Source organism: Salvelinus fontinalis, chromosome 35, assembly GCF_029448725.1.
Source record: "Salvelinus fontinalis isolate EN_2023a chromosome 35, ASM2944872v1, whole genome shotgun sequence".
Taxonomy (NCBI): Eukaryota; Metazoa; Chordata; class Actinopteri; order Salmoniformes; family Salmonidae; genus Salvelinus; species Salvelinus fontinalis.
In genome coordinates this window covers 9,410,820-9,432,398 of record NC_074699.1, presented here as the reverse complement: position 1 = coordinate 9,432,398, position 21,579 = coordinate 9,410,820, and the positions used below count along the sequence as shown (strand labels likewise).

Here is a 21,579-nt window from a genome sequence, read left to right as displayed (position 1 = left end):
ATCAGATGACACTCATAGGACTTCATGTTACACAATACATATATGTTCTGTTCGATAAAGTTCATATTTATATCCAAAAACCTCAGTTTACATTGGCGCCATGTTCAGAAATACCTCCAAAATATCCTGAGAAATTGCAGAGAGCCACATCAAATAACATAAATACTCATCATAAACTTTGATGAAAGATACATGTTTTACATATAATTAAAGATACACTTGTTCTTAACTTTCACACATTAACAAGTTCAATACAGCAAATGAAAGGTACACATCTTGTGAATCCAGCCAACATGTCTGATTTTTAAAATGTTTTACAGCGAAAACAGCACATATATTTATGTTAGCTCACCACCAAATACAAAAAAGGACAGACATTTTTCACAGCACAGGTAGCATGCACAAAGCCAACCTAACTAACCAAGAACCAACCAAACTAACCAACAAACAACTTCATCAGATGACAGTCTTATAACATGTTATTCAATAAATCTGTTTTGTTCGAAAAATGTGCATATTTCAGGTATAAATCATAGTTTACATTGCATCTACAATCAGAAATTGCACCGAAAGCAGCCATAATAATTACAGACACCAACGTCAAATACCTAATTACTCATCATAAAACATTTCTGAAAAATACATAGTGTACAGCAAATGAAAGACAGGCATCTTGTGATTCCAGCCAATATTTCCGATTTATTAAGTGTTTTACAGCGAAAACACAATATAGCGTTATATTAGCTTACCACAATAGCCAGAAACACAAGCCATTTCCCAGTAGCAAAAGTTAGCGATCGTAACAAACCAGCAAAAGATATATAATTTTTGACTAACCTTGATAAGCTTCATCAGATGACAGTCCTATAACATCAGGTTATACATACACTTATGTTTTGTTCGAAAATGTGCATATTTAGAGCTGAAATCAGTGGTTATACATTGTGCTAAAGTAGCATATTTTTCCCACAACGTCCGTTTTTTTTTTCTGACACTTATTCTGACCAAATGACTATTCATAAACATAACTAAAAAATACATGTTGTATAGGAAATGATAGATACACTAGTTCTTAATGCAATCGCTGTGTTAGAATTCTAAAAATTACTTCATTACGACATAAGGCTTACGTTATGGCGAGCGAGTGCCCAAAACCTGGGCGCAAATCTAATAGTACACAGTTCGACAGATATATGAAATAGCATCATAAAATGGGTCCTACTTTTGATGAGCTTCCATCAGAATGTTGTACAAGAGGTCCTTTGTCAAGAACAATCGTTGTTTGGATTTAGAACGTCCTTTTTCCCTCTTGAATTAGCAAGCGCACTAGCCAAGTGGCGCGAAGCTCTCCTTCCTGAACAAAGGCACACAACGCAACACGCCTAACGTCCCGAATAAATTTCAATAATCTAATAAAACTATATTGAAAAAACATACTTTACGATGATATTGTCACATGTATCAAATAAAATCAAAGCCGGAGATAGTAGTCGCCTATAACAACAGCTTTTCAGAAGGCAATCCCCGGTTCCTTCTCGCACCATCCTGAAAACAGGAAATGGGTGACACGTCATTCCAAGAGTATTTATTCCAACTCAGACCAAGATAAACACTTTATTTCTTCTCTCACTTCCTCTTGACATCTAGGGGAAGGTGTATGACGTGCATGTATACTAATACGTATCATGCCCATTTATAGGCAGGATCTAGAACAGAGCAAAGTTTTCAGACTTTCCACTTCCTGGTCAGGAAGTTTGTGCCAAATGAGTTCTGTTTTACTCACAGATATAATTCAAACGGTTTTAGAAACTAGAGAGTGTTTTCTATCCAATAGTAATAATAATATGCATATTGTACGAGCAAGAATTGAGTACGAGGCCGTTTGAAATGGGCACCTTTTATCTGCCTACTCAATACTGCCCCTGCAGCCCAAACAGGTTAATGCAACTGCTGTGTCAGATTTAAAAAAGCTTTACGGCAAAAGCACAATATTCAATCATCTGAGAACAGCGTTCAGCCACAAAAGGAAGCCATACAGTTACCAACTAAATTGTGCAGTCAACAAAACTCATAAAAAGCATTATAAATCTTCACTTACCTTTGCTGATCTTCGTCGGAATGCACTCCCAGGACTCCCACTTCCACAAGAAATGTTTGTTTTGTTCGGTAATGTCCATAATTTATGTCCAAATAGCTATTTTTGTTAGCATGTTTGGTAAACAAATCCAAAGTCAGGAAGTGCGTTCACTAAAAGCAGACGAAATTTCAAAAGTTCCGTAACAGTCAGTAGAAACATGTCAAACGATGTTTTGAATCAATCTTTAGAATGTTTTTAACATAAATCTTCAGTAACGTTCCAACCGGAGAATTACATTGACTTCAGATGTGCGATGGAACAGAGCTCCCTCTCATGTGAACGCGCATGGTCTGAGCATCGCCAGGTCATGATACACCTGACTAATTCCTGTCTCCTTCGGCCCCACTTCACAGTAGAGTCATCCGACAAGGTTCTACAGACTGTTGACATCTAGTGGAAGCCGTAGGAAGTGCAAACTCATCCATATCCCACTGTGTATTCAATAGGGGCTTGGTTGAAAATCGACCAACCTCAGATTTCCCACTTCCTGTTTGGATTTTCTCTCAGGTTTTTGCCTGCCATATGGGTTCTGTTATACTCACAGACATCATTCAAACAGTTTTAGAAACTTCAGAGTGTTTTCTATCCAATACTACTAATAATATGCATATATATTAGCAACTGGGACTGAGGAGCAGGCAGTTTACTACGGGCACCTCTGGGCGCCTTTCATCCAAGCTACTCAATACTGCCTCTGCAGCCATAAGAAGTTAACTAACCGGTCCCCCCCCGCACATTGACTCTGTACCGGCACCCCCCTGTATATATTGTTATTTTTTTACTGCTCCTCTTTAAAGACTTTTCTCTTATTCTTATCCATATTTTTTTAAACTGCACTGTCGGTTAGGGGCTCTTAAGTAAGCATTTCACTGCAAGGTCTACACCTGTTGTATTCGGCGCATGTGACTAATAAAATGTAATTTCATTTGTTTTGAAATTTTGAAATAGTGTCAGGATTTTATGCCATCATCCTGGGATATGGCATATTTCATTGGCCCTGGGGTCATCCTGAGAACATTTTCAGCCGAAAGCTGACTTCTCTCAGATGGGGATGAAGACCAGGACAAATTCCCATTCTTTGACCGAATGTAACAACAACCTCAGAGCGGCCCTCTTCCTCATCACTGGATTGTTCCACATCGGTTGTCTCTTGGTCTGGATCATATTCTGTGTTGTCTTCAACTTCTGACACTTCCTCCTCTAATGCATTTTCACTGTCAGTTTCTTGGCCTCTCTCCTCCTCACCGGTGTCATAATCAAAGATATGATCAAGATCCTCACCATACAGTATATCATTAGGTCATTGTGCTGCCACAGAATGAAGTCCTCAAAAAAAAATTATATACCAGAGCTGCGAGAAAAGTTCTATATATTATTGAAACTATGTTGCGGTTGTTTGTGAGAATGCGAACAGGTTTGGTTCCCATGGGGGAAAGATTCTATTGGGGAAAGGTTCCCGTGGAAGCCAAGAAGGGGTGTGATGTGTGTGCTCAAACATACATGTGTGTGGGGGCCTGGGAGAGGAACTGTGTCCATCTGATGAATGGACATGTGCCTGAACTCAATTTTATACATTCATTGTAGTCTCACCCATTCATTCTAATGACCAGTCATTTTTGACCGGGAACACCACAGGTGTACAAAAGTTAAACAAGACACCCAAAATGTTATGAAAATCATCAAAATGTGTTTTCTTTGTTCAGATGCCCTGTGTGGACATTGTCATGGAACCTTATGACAGTCAGATTAAATGAACTACTATTTCAGAGAGACAATTCAATTCGACCGGGACACAGCAGGAGGGTTGAACGTGCATTTAGAAATGTGCCAACAGGGCATTTATGGTGTGTGTCTGAGATTGTGTAAATGTACTGTGTGCTTGTGTTTTTGTGAAGATTATTCACATGCGGTCAGTGAGGGTGTGTTACTGTTATATCTGTGTGACCAGTCAATGTTTTATGTCACGCAGGGGGAGACCAAGGTGCTGAAGCTGAAGAACCTGAGGCCAAAGGACTTTGCAAACTACACGTGCGAGGTGACTGTTCGCAACGTGTGTGACATCCCAGAGAGCTCTGTCACCTTTCGGCTCACCAACGCCACCAGTAAGCGACACATTGTCCTCCCTATCATTATTCTACACCCCTCTTTCATAATTTTATTTTAGTATGTTTTTAATGAAGAGAAGACAGTAAAGACACAAATGGTTTGTGACAGGGTTCAAATCTATGTGGTGAGGATAAGCATACTGTGCCAGTAAAAAGTTTGGACACACCTACTCATTCAAGGGTTTTTGTTTATTTTTTATTATTTTCTACATTGTGAATAATACTGAGGAAATCAAAACTATGAAATAACACATATGGTATCAGGAACCAAAAACGTGTTAAACAAATGAAAATATATTTGAGATTCTTCCAAATTGCCCCCCTTCGTCTTGATGACAGCTTTGAACACTCTTGGCATTCTCTCAACCAGCTTCATGAGGTAGTCACCTGGAATGTATTTCAATTAACAGGTGTGCATTGTTCAAAGTGAATTTGTGGAATGCGTTTGAGACAATCAGTTGTGTTGTGACAAGGAAGGTGTGGTATACAGAATATAGTCCTACTTGGTAAAAGACCAAGTCCATATTATGGTAAGAACAGCTCCTATAAGCAAAGAGAAATGCCAGTTCATCATTACTTTAAAACATGAAGGTCAGTCAATGTGGAAAATTCAAGTTTCTTCAAGTACAGTCGCAAAAAACACCAAGCACTATGATGAAACTGACTCTCATGAGGACCGCCACAAGAATGGAAGACCCAGAGGTACCTCTGCTGCAGAGGATAAGTTCATTAGAGTTGCCAGCCTCAGAAATTGCAGTCCAAATAAATGCTTCACAGACTTCAATTAACAGACACATCTCAACATCAACTGTTCAGAGGAGACTGTGTGAATCAGGCTTTCATGGTCGAATTGCTGCAAAGAAAACACTACTAAAGGACACCAATAAGAAGAAGAGACGATTGGGCCAAGAAACACGAGCAATGGACATTAGACCGGTGGAAATATGTCTTTGGTCTGATGAGTCCAAATTTGAGATTTTTGGTTCCAACCCCTGTGTCTTTGTGAGACGCAGAGTAGGTGAAGGGATGATCTCCACATGTGGTTCCCACCGTGAAGCATGGAGGAGGAGGTGTGATGTTGTGGGGTTGCTTTGCTGGTGACACTGTCAGTGATTTATTTAGAATTCAAGGCACACATAACCAGCATGGCTACCACAGCATTCTGCAGCGATATGCCATCCCATCTGGTTTGCACTTAGTCCCACTATCATTTGTTTTTCAACAGGACAATGACCCAACATACCCCCAGGCTGTGTAAGGGCTATTTGACCAAGAAGGAGAGTGATGGAGTGTTACATCAGATGACCTTGCCTACACAATCACCCAACCTCAACCCAATTGAGATGGTTTGGGATGAGTTGGACCACAGAGTGAAGGAAAGTGAAGCAGCCAACAAGTACTCAGCATATGTGGGAACTCCTTCAAGGCATTTGGAAAAGCATTCCTCACGAAGGCAAAGGGTTTCTACTTTGAAGAATCTTAAATATTAAATATTTTTTTATTTGTTTAACACTTTTTTTGGTTACTACATGATTCCAAATGTATGTGTTATTTCATGGTTTTGATGTCTTCATTATTATTCTACAATGTAGAAAATAGTACAAATAAAGAAAAACCCTTGAATGAGTAGGTGTGTCAAAACGTTTGACTGGTACTGTATGTGTTGAAGGGGGTGGTGTTTACCACTAGACCACCCCAGGCAACACCGCTCTCTCTTTTAATCTCCCTTTTTTCTGTGTGAATCCATCCCTCACTCTCTTATCCCTTGTCTTGCTCTGCTTTCCCCCTTCCTCTCTTTCAAATCAAATTGTATTTGTCACATGCTTACTTACAAGCCCTTAACCAACAATGCAGTTTATATGCAGACACTCCATCTCGTCCTCCCTCTCTCCCTTTTCCCCCTCCTGATATCTCATCTCTCGCTCACCCTCTCCAGTTCTCTCCAACTGCCTCTCTTTGAGGATTGCACTCCATCTCTTCTCCTCCTCTCAACTCACTCCGTCTCCCCTTCCTTTTCCCTCAATGTCCATATCCCTCACTGTCTCTCTCTTTATTTTCTATCCTCCTCGTTGACATACATCTCTCACTCCCTTGCTCCTCTCCTCTGTGTGTTACACCGTCTATCCGTCTTGTTATTCCCTTGCTGGGAGACACATCTCTGGCCCTCACTTCTAATTCACTTGTCATAGAACTCTTTTATCTCCCTTCACTCCGGCCCGTCTCCACGGCGATGTCATGTTACCGCCGGCAAAGACGTTGCCGTCGACAGCGCTGTCAGTTAGACTGCAGCCCCCCTCCGAAGGCCGCTTGCTCGGCAAACGAGAGCCAGAATCCTATCTTCTTTTTCATTCCCTTTCTTTTCTGTTTTTTTGCCGCATTTCAAATGTCATCAGACGAACCCCCCCTTCCAAGAGCTGACCTATTCGTCTGTTTTAATGCGGCCTATATATTTTTTTCTTTACAAGAATTGAAAGGCCATGATTGATGATGAGATAATACAGCTAATGTCGGGGTTCGAAGTACCGGACAGTTAAATTAAAGGGTTCAAAGGATGCTCATTTGTATAATTAATTTAAGAGTCAATTCAGAGGAAACAATATGGGGTGGATGAGGTTAGCACTAGTAACGAGGCTAAATGTTTGGAAATGAATGTTTATTCCGGTCATTAGTGGTAGCACAAAAGCAAGCGAAGCAGCCAGAAAACATTTTGTAACACCTAATAAAGGGTAAAGTACCAGAGAGATCAGCTCTCCATTAACAGACAATGTTGTTTTTTTGGAATTCTCGTCGTCTTACTTTCCTTCGTGGCTGAGCACCCTTGTTTTGGGGGGGCTGTGAACCCTTTGTCAAATTAGTGGGCTGAAAATGTATGCAGCTTCAAACTGCGAACATATTGTTCTTTACGTGTGAGATTCACAGATTTTTTGCCCCAATCCCGTAAGAGGCTGTGTGGCAAGCTTGCACGCTCTCTCTGACTGAGGAAAATTGTGAAAGGAGAGTAGGACACACAGGACTCAATACTTCTGTACCCTTGAGGATACCCACTCTGAAAAACAGACAAAAACAAACACGCTTCCCTTAGTCCACAGCCAAGGCGAAAGCAAAAGAACAACAGCACAAATTGGAATTTGGATCTGGTTTTAAGAGAGAGGCATAAAGCCGGATAAAGATGCAGAGGGACCAAGAGGAATCAATCACAGATTTTTTTGTTTTGTTTTTTGGCTTTTTATTTATTTATTTGCTGTTAGACATGCAATTGAAACAAGGAATACAAATGGCCCATATTTCATCTTCCAAGCTCTGATGCAGGTCGGCACAAAACAACCAGTGAGACCACTTGAATGAAATAGGCAAAACTCTTCAAGTTAGATGTACCTTTTTCTTTTGTACCTTGTTGTATACTACTATACAGTGCCTTCAGGAAGTATTCACACCCATTTACTTTTTCCTTCTTTTTTGTTACAGCCTGAATTTAAAATGGATTACATTGTGATTTTGTGTCACAGATCTATGCACAATACCCCATGATGTCAAAGTGGAATTTTGTTTGACGAAAATGTTCGAAATTAATAAATTATGTCAATAAGTATTGAAGCCCTTTGTAAAGACAAGCCTAAATAAGTTCAGAAGTAAAAATGTGATTACCAAATAAGTTGCATCAACTCTTTCTGTTGTTCAATACTAGTGGTCGAATGATTACCCAATCTCTGTACCTCACACAAACAAATATCTGTAAGGTCCTTCAATCGAATAGTGAATTTCAAATACATATTCAACCACAAAGATCAGGGAGGTTTTTCAATGCCTCGCAAAGAAGGACACAGATTTGGTAGATGTGTAAAAAATTTAAAATCAGACTCTGAATATTACTTGAAACATGGAAAAGTTATTAATTACACTTTGGATTGTTTATGAATAAACCCAGTCACTACAAAGATACAGGCATCTTTCCTAACTCAGTTGCCGGAGAGGACAGAAACTGCTTAGGGATTTCAGTGAGGCCAATGGTGATTTTAAAACAGTTAGAGTTTAATGATTGCGTTATGAGAACTGAGGATGGATTAACAACATTGTAGTTACTCCATATTACAAGCCTAAATGGCAGAGAGAGAGAAGAACAAAGCCTGTACAGAATTAAAATATTCCAAAGCATGCATTCTGTCAGCAACATAGCACTTACAGTACCAGTCAAAAGTTTGGACAGACCTACTCATTGCAGGGTTTTTGTTTATTTTTATACTATTTTAGAATAATAGTGAAGAGATAAAAACTATGAAATTACACATATGGAATTATGTAGTAACCAAAAACCTGTTAAACAAATCAAAATATATTTGAGATTCTTCAAAGTAGCCATCCTTTGTCTTGATGACAGCTTTGCACACTCATGTCATTCTCTCAACCAGCTACATGAGGTAGTCAACTGGAATGCATGTTAAAAGTTTGTGTGGAATTTCTTTCCTTCTTAATGCGTTTTAGCCAATCAGTTGTGTGGTGAAAAGGTAGGGGTGGTACACAGAAGATAGTCCTATTTGGGTAAAAGACCAAGTCTATATTATGGCAAGAAGAGCTCAAATAAGCAAAGAGAAATTACAGGAAAAGGAAGACATAGAGTTACCTCAGATTGCAGCCCAAATAAATTATTCACAGAGTTCAAGGAACAGACATATGTCAATATTAACTGTTCAGAGGAGTCTGCGTGAATCAGGCTTTCATGGTTGAATTGCTGCAAAGAAACCACTTTTAACGGACACCAATAAGAAGCAGAGACTTGCTTGGGCCAAGAAACAAGCAATGGACATTAGACTGGTGCAAATCTGTCTTTGGTCTGATGAGTCCAAATTTGAGATGTTTGGTTGTAACCGACTTGTCTTTGTGAGACGTGTAGTAGGTTAATGGATGACCTCTGCATGTGTGGTTCCCACCGTGAAACATAGGAGTGCTTTGCTGGTGACACTGTCAGTGATTTATTTAGAAATCAAGACATGCTTAACCAGCATGGCTATCACAGTCTTCTGCAGCAATATGCCATCCATCTGGTTTGCTCTTAGCAGGACTATCATTTGTTTTTCAACAGGACAATGACCCAACACACCTCCAGGCTGTGTAAGGGCTATTTGACCAAGAAGGAGAGTGATGGAGTGCTGCATCAGATGATCTGGCCTCCACAATCACCTGACCTGAACCCAATTGAGATAGTTTGGGATGAGTTGGACCGCAGAGTGAAGGAAAGTGAAGCAGCCAACAAGTACTCAGCATATGTAGGAACTCCTTCAAGACTGTTGGAAAAACATTCTTCATGAAGCTGGTTGAGAGAATGCTAGGAGTGTGCAAGCTGTCAAGGCAAAGGGTGGCTACTTTGAAGAATCTCATATAAACTATATTTTCATTGGTTTAACATTTATTTTGGTTAGTTCATGATTCCATATGTGTTAGTTTTGATGTCTTCACTATTATTCTACAATGTAGAAAACTGTAAAAATAAAGGAAGACCCTTGAATGAGTAGGTGTGTCCAAACTTTTTACTGGTACTGTAAGTAATACTGCAAAAAATGTGGCAAAGCTATTCACTTGTCCTAAATACAAAGTGTTATGTTTGGGGCAAATCCAACACAACATATCACTGAGTACCACTCTTAATATTTTCAAGCATGGTGGTGGCTGCATCATGTTATAGGTATGCTTGTCATCGGCAAGGACTAGGGAGTGTTTTAGGATAAAAAGAAACGGAATAAAGCTATAAGCACAGAGAATCTTGGTTCAGTCTGCTCTCCAACAGACACTGGGAGACAAATTCACCTTTCAGCAGGACTAAAACCTAGAACACAAGGTAAAATCTACACTGGAGTTGCTTACCATGATGTCATTTAATGTTCCTGGGTGGCCTAGTTACAGTTTTGAGTTATCCTGTCTAGGATCAGCGTGGCGCTAGCGGCACACCCCCCCCCCCCCCCCCACTGAAAAACCAGTGCCGCGAAATTCAAAAAAAATATTTTTTTAAAATATTTAACTTTCATACATTAAAGTCCAATACAGCTAATGAAAGACACAGATCTTGTGAATCCAGTCAACATTTCCGATTTTTAAAATGTTTTACAGGGAAGACACAATATGTAAAGATGTACATCTATTACCTAAAAACACATTAGCATAATCCACCATCTTTTATTTGTCCACCAACACCAGTAGCCATCACCAATTCGGCTAAACTAAGATATTTATAGCCCCTAACCAACAAAAAAACTCATTAGATGACAGTCTGATAACATATTTATGGTATGGGATAGGTTTTGTTAGAAAAAAGTGCATATTTCAGGTATATGGCATAGTTTACAATTGCACCCACCATCACAAATGGACTAGAATAATTACAATGAGCAACGTGTTTACCTAACTACTAATCATCAAACATTTCGTAAAAATACACAGCATACACGAATCGAAAGACACAGATCCTGTGAATACAGACAATATTTCAGATTTTCTAAGTGTCTTACAGCGAAAACACAATAAATCGTTATATTAGCTTAGCACATAGCAATTAGCAGCCCAGCATTGATTCTAGCCAAAGTGAGCGATAAAAGTCAACATCGCCAAAAGATATTAATTTTTTCACTAACCTTCTCAGAATTCTTCCGATGACACTCCTGTAACATCACATTACAACATGCATATACAGTTTGATCGAAAATGTTTATATTTAGCCACCAAAATCATGGTTAGACAATGTGAAATGTAGCTCAGCTGGTCAGAAAATGTCCTTGCGCCACTTAGACAGTGATCTACTCTTATACATAAATACTCATAAACGTGACTAAAAAATATAGGGTGGACAGGGATTGATAGACAATTTAATTCTTAATACAATTGCGTTATTACATTTTTTAATTTATCCTTACTTTTCAATACAATTTGCGCCAAGCGAAGCTACGTCAAAAAACATGGCGTCCTAAGCCACTAAAATGTTTCGACAGAAACACGATTTATCATAATAAAAATGTCCTACCTTGAGCTGTTCTTCCATCAGTATCTTGGGCAAAGGATCCTTTCTTGGGAGAAATCGTCTTTTGGTGGAAAGCTGTCCTCTTGCCATGTGGAAATGTCAACTGAGTTCGGGATGAACTGAAAAGCATGCCCAACTTTTCACATCGTTGCAAAAATAAATGTCCCAAAATCGCACTAAACGGATATAAATTGCTATAAAACGCTTTAAATTAACTACCTTATGATGTTTTTAACTCCTATAACGAGTGAAAAGATGACCGGAGAAATATAACAGGCTAAACTAACGCTTGGAACAGGAGAGGGTCGGTGTCTTCCACGCGCGTTACGCAGCAAGAAAAGACTTGCTAGCTAAAGGTTTTTTTCATTTGTAGGGCCTGTGAACGAGCAATCGACCCCGTTGGAATCGTCATCACGTAAAGGCATCCAGGGGAAGACGTAAGAAGTGTCCGTATAGTCATAGCAACGACAGTGCCCTTTTAACTGACTTCAGAAAAGTGGCCAACATTTCTCAAATCTGACTCCATGTCAGGGAAATTGCTGTAGAATGGGCTCTGTTCCACTTAGAGACAAAATTTCAACTCCTATAGAAACTATAGACTGTTTTCTATCCAATAATAATAATAATATGCATATTGTACGATCAAGGATTTTGTGGGAAGCCGTTTAAAAAATTAGCCACATTAGCATAAATAGTCTAAACAGCGCCCCCATCCCCAACAGGTTAAATTGGCTTGAAAATCTATGGCAATTTTGAAAATGGCTGTTTAGCAATGATCAACAATCAACTTGACAGAGCTTGAATACATTTTTTTAACAGTAATGGGCAAATATTTCACAATCCAGGTGTGCAAAGCTCTTTGACTCAGAGCTGTAAACCCTGCCAAAGGCCCTTCTACAAACTATTGACAGGGGTGTGAATACTTATGTAAATGAGATTTCTGAATTTCATTTTCAATAAATTTGCAAAGATTCTTAAAAAGATGTTTTCACTTTCATTATGGGTTATTGTGTGTGGATGGGTGAGATTTTTTATTTGTTTAATCTATTTTGTATTCAGGCTGTAACACAATCAAATGTGGAATAAGTCAAGGGGTTTGAATACTTTCTGAAGGCACTGTTTATACTCACCTGAAAAATAACCCTTGTTCCATTTATTCCAGTTATTTTGACGTGTGAATTTACACCAAGGTTAGTACACGCGAGGTTGCGAATGACATTTGCCCTCATTCATTGTACCCGTTCCTTTTGTATTCACTGTCAAACACTTCCTGTATTCCACTCAAAGGCTTTGTCTCAGGCACGTCTTCCTTCTGAAGGTCAAAGGCAGCGCAAAGAAATTGTACGCCACTTAAGGAAGGATTATCATAATTACATCAGCTCTGTATTATTCTCCACGTCAGTAAGGAGCCTGCTTTTTATTCACGTGACCCTGGCACTTCTAATGGCAATGGTTATTAGAAGGTCACAAGGTCACCTGTATGTCGCTGACTTTTACAATAGATCAATGATGACCTGTTTTATATGCCAAAGACTTTGATTCATAAGCCTTGGCAGGGAGATCTGAAGTCGCATCAGCATTTTTGATGTTGTCTGCCAATGGCATCTCTGATAGCACTCACTAAAGTCAATGTTAGGTTGTAATCAAGTTGAGTGAAGGTCGTGGCTCTCTCCATAAGCTTAGAAAAGCCAAAAATTCTGGTGTCTGCCATGTCATCTATGATATCACTCACTAAAGTCAAGGTTAGGTTGGAATTAGGTTGTACAGAGGTTTTAGGTTGGAATCCCATTGAATGGAAGTTGTGGCTTTCTACACAGTTTGGACACTCATCGGTATCTCACAAGACATGCAACCAGAGGACTCTTCACAGTCCCTAGGTCCAGAACAGAGGCTGGGAAACACACCGTGTTAAATAGAGCCATGACTAAATGGAACTCTCTGCCACCCCAGGTAATTCGAGCTAGCAATAAAACCAGATGATTTTTACAAATAAAAGAACACCCTATGGCACGATGGGGACTGTAAAGAGACACACAGACATTTTTACGCACTTTGTGTTGTATTTTGCAATGTATTATTTATATGATACGTGGTTGGGATACAACTGTGTTATGGGGTTGGCTATCTTAAAACCTGTCTAGGATGAGGGTGCCGCTAGCGGCACTCCCCCCCCCACCCCCACTGAAAAGGCAGAGCCGTGAAATTCAAAAAAAATTTTTTTTTTAAATATTTAACTTTCACACATTAAAGTCCAATGCAGCTAATGAAAGACACAGATCTTGTGAATCCAGCCAACATGTCCGATTTTTAAAATGTTTTACAGGGAAGACACAATATGTAAAGATGTAAATCTATTAGCTAAAAACACATTAGCATAATCCACCATCTTTTATTTGTCCACCAACAACAGTAGCTATCACTAATTCGGCTAAACTAAGATATTTATAGCCCCTAACCAAGAAAAAAACTCATCAGATGACAGTCTGATAACATATTTATGGTATGGGATAGGTTTTGTTAGAAAAATGTGCATATTTCAGGTAGATGGCATAGGTTACAATTGCACCCACCGTCACAAATGGACTAGAATAACTACATAGAGCAACGTGTTAACCTACTTACTAATCATCAAACATTTCGTAAAAATACACAGCATACACTAATCGAAAGACACAGATCCTGTGAATACAGACAATATTTCAGATTTTCTAAGTGTCCTACAGCGAAAACACAATAAATCGTTATTAGCATAGCACATGTGCAAACATTACCCCAGCATTAATTCTAGCCAAAGTGAGCGATAACGTAAACATCGCCAAAATTTATTATTTTTTCACTAACCTTCTCAGAATTCTTCAGATGACACCCCTGTAACATCACATTACAACATGCATATACAGTTTGTTCGAAAATGTGCATATTTAGCCACCAAAATCATGGTTAGACAATGGGGAAAGTAGCCCAGCTGGTGAGAAAATGTCCGTGCGCCATATTAGACAGTGATCTACTCGTATGCATAAATACTCATAAACGTGACAAAAAAATATAGGGTGGACAGCGATTGATAGACAATTTAATTCTTAATACAATCGCGGAATTACATTTTTTAAATTATCCTTACTTTTCAATACAGTTTGCGCCAAGCGAAGCTACGTCAAAAAACATGGCGTCCTAAGCCACTAACATTTTTCGACAGAAACACGATTTATCATAATAAAAATGTCCTACTTTGAGCTGTTCTTCCATCAGTATCTTGGGCAAAGGATCCTTTCTTGGGTCTAATCGTCTTTTGGTGGAAAGCTGTCCTCTTGCCATGTGGAAATGCCAACTGCGTTCAGCATGAACTGGAAGCGTGCCCAGCGATTCACAGCGTTTCAGAAATAAATGTCCCAAAATCGCACTAAACGGATATAAATTGCTATAAAACGCTTTAAATTAACTACCTTATGATGTTTTTAACTCCTATAACGAGTCTTAACATGACCGGAGAAAGATTACTCCCAACACTAATGCTTGGAACAGGTGCGGGTCGGTGTCCTCCAGGCGCATGACGCAGCTCCAAAAGAGTGACTAGCTACAGGGTTTTTTAATTTGTAGTGCCTGTGAACGCGCAATCGACCCCATTAAAATCGTCATCACGTAAAGGCATCCAGGGGAAGACGTAAGCAGTGTCCGTATACTCATAGCAATAACAGTGGCCTTTTAACTGACTCCAGATCAGGGGCCAACATTTCTGAAATCTGACTCCATGTCAGGGAAATTGCTGTAGAATGGGTTCTGTTCCACTTAGAGACAAAATTTCAACTCCTATAGAAACTATAGACTGTATTCTATCCAATAATAATAATAATATGCATATTGTACGATCAAGAATTTTGTAGGAAGCCGTTTCAAAAATTACAAGATTACCATAAATAGTGACAACAGCGCCCCCAGCCTCAACAGGTTAAGATGAATGCACCAGCTATGGGCTACTCTGGATGGGAGCATCTGCTGAATTGCTAAATTGCAATGTAAATGTATATTATGTGTTTTATTTGTTATGTTGTATCCTGTTTGGACCCTAGGAAGAGTAGCCGCTGCCTCGGCAGCAGCTAATTTGGGATCCTAATAAATACTAAAATATACAAGCTTAAAAGAGCCAAGTACTCTGGTGACTGCCATGGCATCTCTGATAGCACTAAAGTCAAGGTAGGTTGGAATTGTATTGAATGAAGGTTGTAGGTTGGAATCATGTTGAATGGAAGTTGTCTATCTCCAGAAGCCAATACACCATAAGTATTCTACTCATCTCTCAGTTATGTCTCCTAGATGTGAAAGACGGGGGAGATGCATAGGTTTAGGTTGAGATAAAGAGAAGAAGAGCGAGAGAAAAAGAAAGGGTGAAGCCAGAGTGAATGGAACAGTTGAGGCCAGGTGAGTAAGAGACATGAGAATGGAAGAGCAAGATCGAGTGAGACATTAAGCAAACATGGCTTGAAAATAATGAAGAAGAGCGGAAAAAACTAGTTAAAAAGAAAACAGATTTCTCTGAAGAAAAAGAGTCTTACATATTCATTTAGCTTAACTGGTGCAATGGAGCCAATGCAATAGTTCCAAAAGTATAAACCTCGCCAACCTGAGGAACTACATAATACCATTTTGACTCAGATTCCTAACAAGTGATGTTGATGTTGAATCAGAAAAAAGGTGTATACCAGATCTAAACAGGCTGTGGTGACCTTCTCTTTCCCTATTCCTGTCACAGGGTGGGCACTCTAGTTTCTTTATTTCTATGTTTTCTGTTTCTATGTTTTGGCCGGGTATGGTTCTCAATCAGGGACAGCTGTCTATCGTTGTCGCTGATTGGGAATCATACATAGGCAGCCTGTTTTTCCACCTTAGTTGTAGGTAGTTGTCTGTGTTAGTGGCCTGTATAGACCTAGCCTGAGAGTAGGGAGAGGAACAATTACACCGCACCCATGCTGGGTTTAGCGCCTCAGACTCCAGCTGACAGGATGCATTGGGACACAGTGGTGTGTAAGAGTAGGGGGGTTCTCTGCTGTTTTAAGTTTTGTAGTTTCTTTCCCTCGATCAAGGGTAATCAATTGGTTGATCAGTATGATAAAGGATGATGCCTCCTCAATGTCCAACGTAATCACCGAGGACTTGACATGGACCAACCACTCTTGTCAAGAGGGTGCAACAGTGTCTCTACTTCCTAAGGCGGCTGAAGAAATTTGACATGCCACCCCAGGTCCTCTCCAAATACTACTGCTGCACCATCGAGAGCGTGCTGACTGGTTGCATCATGGCCTGGTACTGGAATTGCTCCGTTCACGACCAGCGGGTGTTGAAGACACCCCAGTACATCACTGGGACCTTGCTCCCAACAATACAGAACATCTACTTGAAAGCGGCACAAATCGACACAAATCCCCCAAAATGTATGTGATTGCAAAATTGAACGCTTGTAACTGAAAGAGTCAACTTACCTTGATACTTCATAAAACCTAAATATATACGGTCGTTAACGTGGGTCTTCGATAGTTATGTATAGTACTTCTTAGATGTGCATTGTGTCGAGTTGTTTTATTACGCTGTGATATTTTCACACATCTGATCAAGGAAGGTTTTTCCTGAATGACAGTCAAGTGACGCACAGCTGTTGGGCTGTTGTTACATCACATACGCTATCACAAGTGCTGGAAAAAAAGTGTTCAAGGAATATCCTGAATATTTCGATGTCTCATTCGTTTCGCCGGTGAAGACAGTTGTTCCTGAATCCAGTGTTGTGTTCAAGACCACCTAAAGTGAGACTGATTCAAGACCGGAGCAAATCGAGTCAGAGTCAAGACCGAGACCGGAGGGGGACGAGAGGTCGCTACGAAGAACAGAAAAACGCAAGTCCAATTCAATGACTGTAATTTTGTCAAATCGTCACCATAATAAGACTTGAAAATGTCCAGTATTTCTGTGTTTATATTTTATAAGAACATATGGATTCTTTAGACATTCAGAATGGTGAAAAAATGAGGGCCTTCTATGCTTTCAGAGAAGCCTAAGGATTTATAAAATAATAATAATAATATTTTCAATGACGTTCTGATTTAATCCCTTACATTTTTGTTAGAAATGTAAGAATATTTTAAAATAATACACAACGCAGAGGACTAAGGGTCAATAGGGAATTAACAATCGATGGATTTTTTTTTTTTCCTGTAATAGGGAATTAATGATCAATGGGTCAGAGACATGGGAGGAATTTGTCTATATATGTAGCCTGAAACAGGATACTTCATTACATCATGGCCTTTGTGCTGTTGAGAGAATCACTGAGGACAAGGGAGAATGAATCTCCCTCTCGACATAACATCTATGATTTATCCTCTGAATAAACCAATTTTTCTCCCCCTGATTTGCTTTGGGGTCTGTGTTATTGAAGAGTAACATCAACTGCTAACAGAAAGGAAAAGGTTAACACTGAAGGGAATAAATATCAAATCAGGATTTTTCTTTTGGTGGTCTCTGGGCAGATAAATCTAGCTAGCTAAGTCAAACATTGGCTAGGCCAGGAGAAGCTTGATAGAAGGCATCTGCCATTCAACTGTATTAGGGCAAAATTTTGGAGTGAGAGTGGAATCAACCAATCACATTGACTTGTAATTGCCAAGCGGTCAAAGGCCAACAGGTAACTGCAACAGCGAGCGGTAGTTTTCCCACGGTCTTGCTAGCAAGCTTTTATTTTAGGCCTGGCTGCAGCAGGTGTTATTGAAGATGAGGTTGTTGCTCATTTGTTAGCTTGTCCCTTTTCAAGAATAACTTTTAACAAGAAGTTACGTTTCATCATCATCTGGTGAGTGGAAGTGTGTTTTTTATTGCAGCTTGCATGCTGTTGTTGGCCAACTCTTTGAAAAGAAGTTTCTGTGTGAAACATTTTTGGTTATTTTGTGTGATAAATGTGAATTGTTTTTCGCAAAGTTTAGATTGAGAAATGCTTAGTTGTGTTTTTGTATTATTATTGGGACCTACTGGCTTAGGTCCCTTTCCATCGGCCCTATGCAGTGGTGTAGTGGTTCCTGGACAAGTGGGTCCTGTGTGAAGGAAAGGTGCCCTGTGTGAAAAATTATATTTTCAGATTTTCACTCTCAAAATCACCCTTTTTTTTTTAAATATATAAAAATGGGATGTTCTAAGTCCACAACAATGCTTAAACCACACCAGGAGGCATCATGCTCTGAAACTACCCCAAAGTAAGGTTTGAGCCTGTTGTAGTGCACCACGGCACAATACGATCCGTTACACTGTACTACTTCAGGCAGCACCTTTGACAGTTTCTTTGCAATTTTAAAAGGACCCTTGGATTTATTTATCAGTTCTGGTGACAACCCCTTTTTCCTCTGGTAATCCCTAAGCCGCACAATTATTTTCCTCATACCGCTGGGGTGTCACATTTAGATCAAAGTATTGTTTTTGTTTACCTGTGTCTTTTAGGTGATTTCTCTTTACAGCTTCCCTTACAGTGCTTAAATACCCTTGCACCTTTTGCACACACTGAGAAACATACTGTTTCCCTTCATATTGTTGTGTTTCCATACACACATCAACTGATAAAGTCATTTCAGTACTGCCCAGCACCCTGTATGATGTAAACCCCGTGGAGGATTGAACACTACTCCTGTATGCCATCATCTCATATGGCAGTATCTCATCCCAATTTCTTTGATTGTCATCAACAAAAAGTACCAGCATGTTGATCAGAGTTCTGTGTATTCTTTCCACTAAACCATCTGATTGGGGGTTGTACAGTGATTCTTGTTTTGTTCATTTGTAAAAGATTGCACATCTCTCTAAAAAGAGATGGGGCGGCAGGGTAGCCTAGTGGTTAGAGCGTTGGGCTAGTAACCGAAAGGTTGCAAGTTCAATTCCCCGAGCTGACAAGGTACAAATCTGTCGTTCTACGCCTAGCCTCAACAAAAATTCAACACAACGTTTCTTGGCCACTGTTACTGCTTCCTGATTGGGTATGGCTTATGCCTCTGACCACCTAGTATAGTAATCCGACACTACCATAATATCTTTGTTACCTTGTCCCGTCACTGTAAACGGACCAATTAAGTCTACAGCTCTCCTCTCAAAAGGGTGGCCTGTGATAGAACTTGTCATGGGCGCTCTGGGGGCTGGACCCTGTAACTTGTATGCGGCGCACGCCACACAGCCCTTACACCACTGCTTTATGGCTCTCTGCCAGCCTGGCCAATAAAATCTTGCTCTGATTTTACTGGTGAGTTTTTCATCTCCTAATTGGTCTCCTGTTCTATCATTGTGGATAAAGGTAAGTACCTCATGTACGAGCTCATCTGGTACAACCCCTCTCCAGATGGTGTCATCCGTCTCATAGTTAGGGTTAGGGTTAATGCCCCCCACTCTTGTTTGAAAGGCCTGGACTTTGGCTCTGATTGCAACTCCATAGGGAGCTCTGCTCTAAACTCTTTTTCCAATGTCTTTAACTGGGAGACCACAGGGTCTCTATCCTGAGCTTCCAAAAGGAAAACTGCATTTGTGGGGAATGCCTGGCTTGTTTGAACTCCAAATACAGGCTCAATCGAGACATCCTGAGGCTTGTTTTCGATAGCTCTCAGATTGACAGTGGCCCCCTGTGAGTCGGCTGTGTCTACACTTTCTGTCTGTGTGTGTCGGTGTGACACACCATCTGCATTACTGTGCAGTCTCCCTGGCCTGTGGACAATATCATAGTGAAACTGATTCAGTTTCTCTAACCATCTAACTGTCCCTCAGGTTGTTTGAAGTTACTCAGCCACCTCAGTGAGCTGTGATCAGTTCTCAGTAGAATTTTCCTCCCCAACAAAAAGTGTCTGAAATATTTAAGAAACACTACCACAGCCTTGGTAGTTGAATAATTCCTCTCCTGTTTTGACAGTGCCTGACTGGCATATGCTACTACTCTCTCTCTACCCTCGTGTTTCTGGGAGAGGACTGCCCCTATGCCTGTGTCACATGCGTCAGTATCCATTATGAAATCTAGATTTGGGTCTGGGAAAGCAAGTATGGGGGATGTGGTAATCATGGTCTTTAATTCATTAAAGGCTACTTCACTCGTCGCGTTCCACTCAAACATTTTCCCCTTATCTGTCAATCTGTACAAAGGTTCCTCCATAGCTGCAAATATAGTATGAACCTGGTGTAGTATGACGCCAGGCCTAAAAATCTTCTTGCCTCTGTCAGTGACTTGGGGCTAGGCCATGACCTGACTGTCTGTTTTGATGGGGTAAGTGGACCTTCCCTCAGCTGAGATTATGTGTCCCAGGTATCTCACCTGTGTCCTGAACAAATGGCGCTTAGATGGCTTCACCTTAAGTACCGCCTGCTCCAATCTGCTGAAAACCTTGTCTAAACGCTTCACATGCTCTTGGACTGTACGACCAAATACTACGGTGTCTTCTAAGTACACCAAACACGTTGTCCACTGTAAATCAGCCAAAACCAGGTCCATGAGACGCTGGAAGCTGCTTGGAGCATTTGTCAACCCAAACCCCATGACCTGGAATTTGAAAGTGCTCACTTTGTCACACAAGCAGTCTTGCAACGATCCTCGGGGTGCATCTCGACTTGCCAGTATCCACTGGCTAAGTCTAAAGTAAAAAAAAAACACTGAGCAGTGGATAAGCATATTTTACAGTCCTCACGTTTAACCTTCTGTAATCCACACAGAACCTGATTGAGCTGTCCTTCATTCTTCCTAGCACCACTGGTGCTGCTCATGGATTGCTGGATGTTTGTCAAACTCTGCTTGCAGATGAACAGGCCTCATCACTTGTTTGATAGACCTGCTGTCCACTGTGTCAATCCTATGCTGGACTAGTTTTGTGCAGCCCTAGTCAAAATCACCAGTGCTTAATACTCCCACAAACATCCCCACCATTTCCTCTACAGCTCTCAGTTTGCACCTCAGTTAGCTGGCTGCAATCTGTCCAGCTCTACGTCCCACTTTGCTGTGGTGGGAGAGTATGGCGGCTGGTTAGAATCCTGTTGGCTAGCAATGGTAGTGTCTTCCCTACCCTTCTCCCAGATAGAGAAATCCCCCAGTTCAGTGCCCTCCCTCAGTAACTGTGATTCCGGATTAACATTCATCACAAGCACTGGCAGTTTCCCCTTCACTGAGCTGCACATGCTACATGCTAGCAACAAGTTACTGTATCAGTGACTTCAACACAGGGCTCATGAAGACCCTCTGTTTTGTCATTGTTTACTGTACCCTCAACTTTACCAGTTATAAACATTTAACTTCTAGAGGGGATAGTTGTGTCATTCATCAGCACCACTTTACACACTCC

General features: G+C 40.4%; 1 protein-coding gene across 3 annotated transcripts in view; it reads left to right on the top strand.

Moving 5' to 3' along the window:
• LOC129834311 (MAM domain-containing glycosylphosphatidylinositol anchor protein 1) overlaps positions 1–21,579 on the top strand; it is a 427,292-nt gene that overhangs the window by 260,473 nt on the left and 145,240 nt on the right. For all 3 annotated transcript variants that reach the window (XM_055899179.1, XM_055899178.1, XM_055899180.1), the window contains exon 6: positions 4,107–4,239. In XM_055899179.1, coding sequence (XP_055755154.1) covers positions 4,107–4,239 — 133 coding nt within the window. The remainder of the gene's footprint in view (positions 1–4,106; positions 4,240–21,579) is intronic.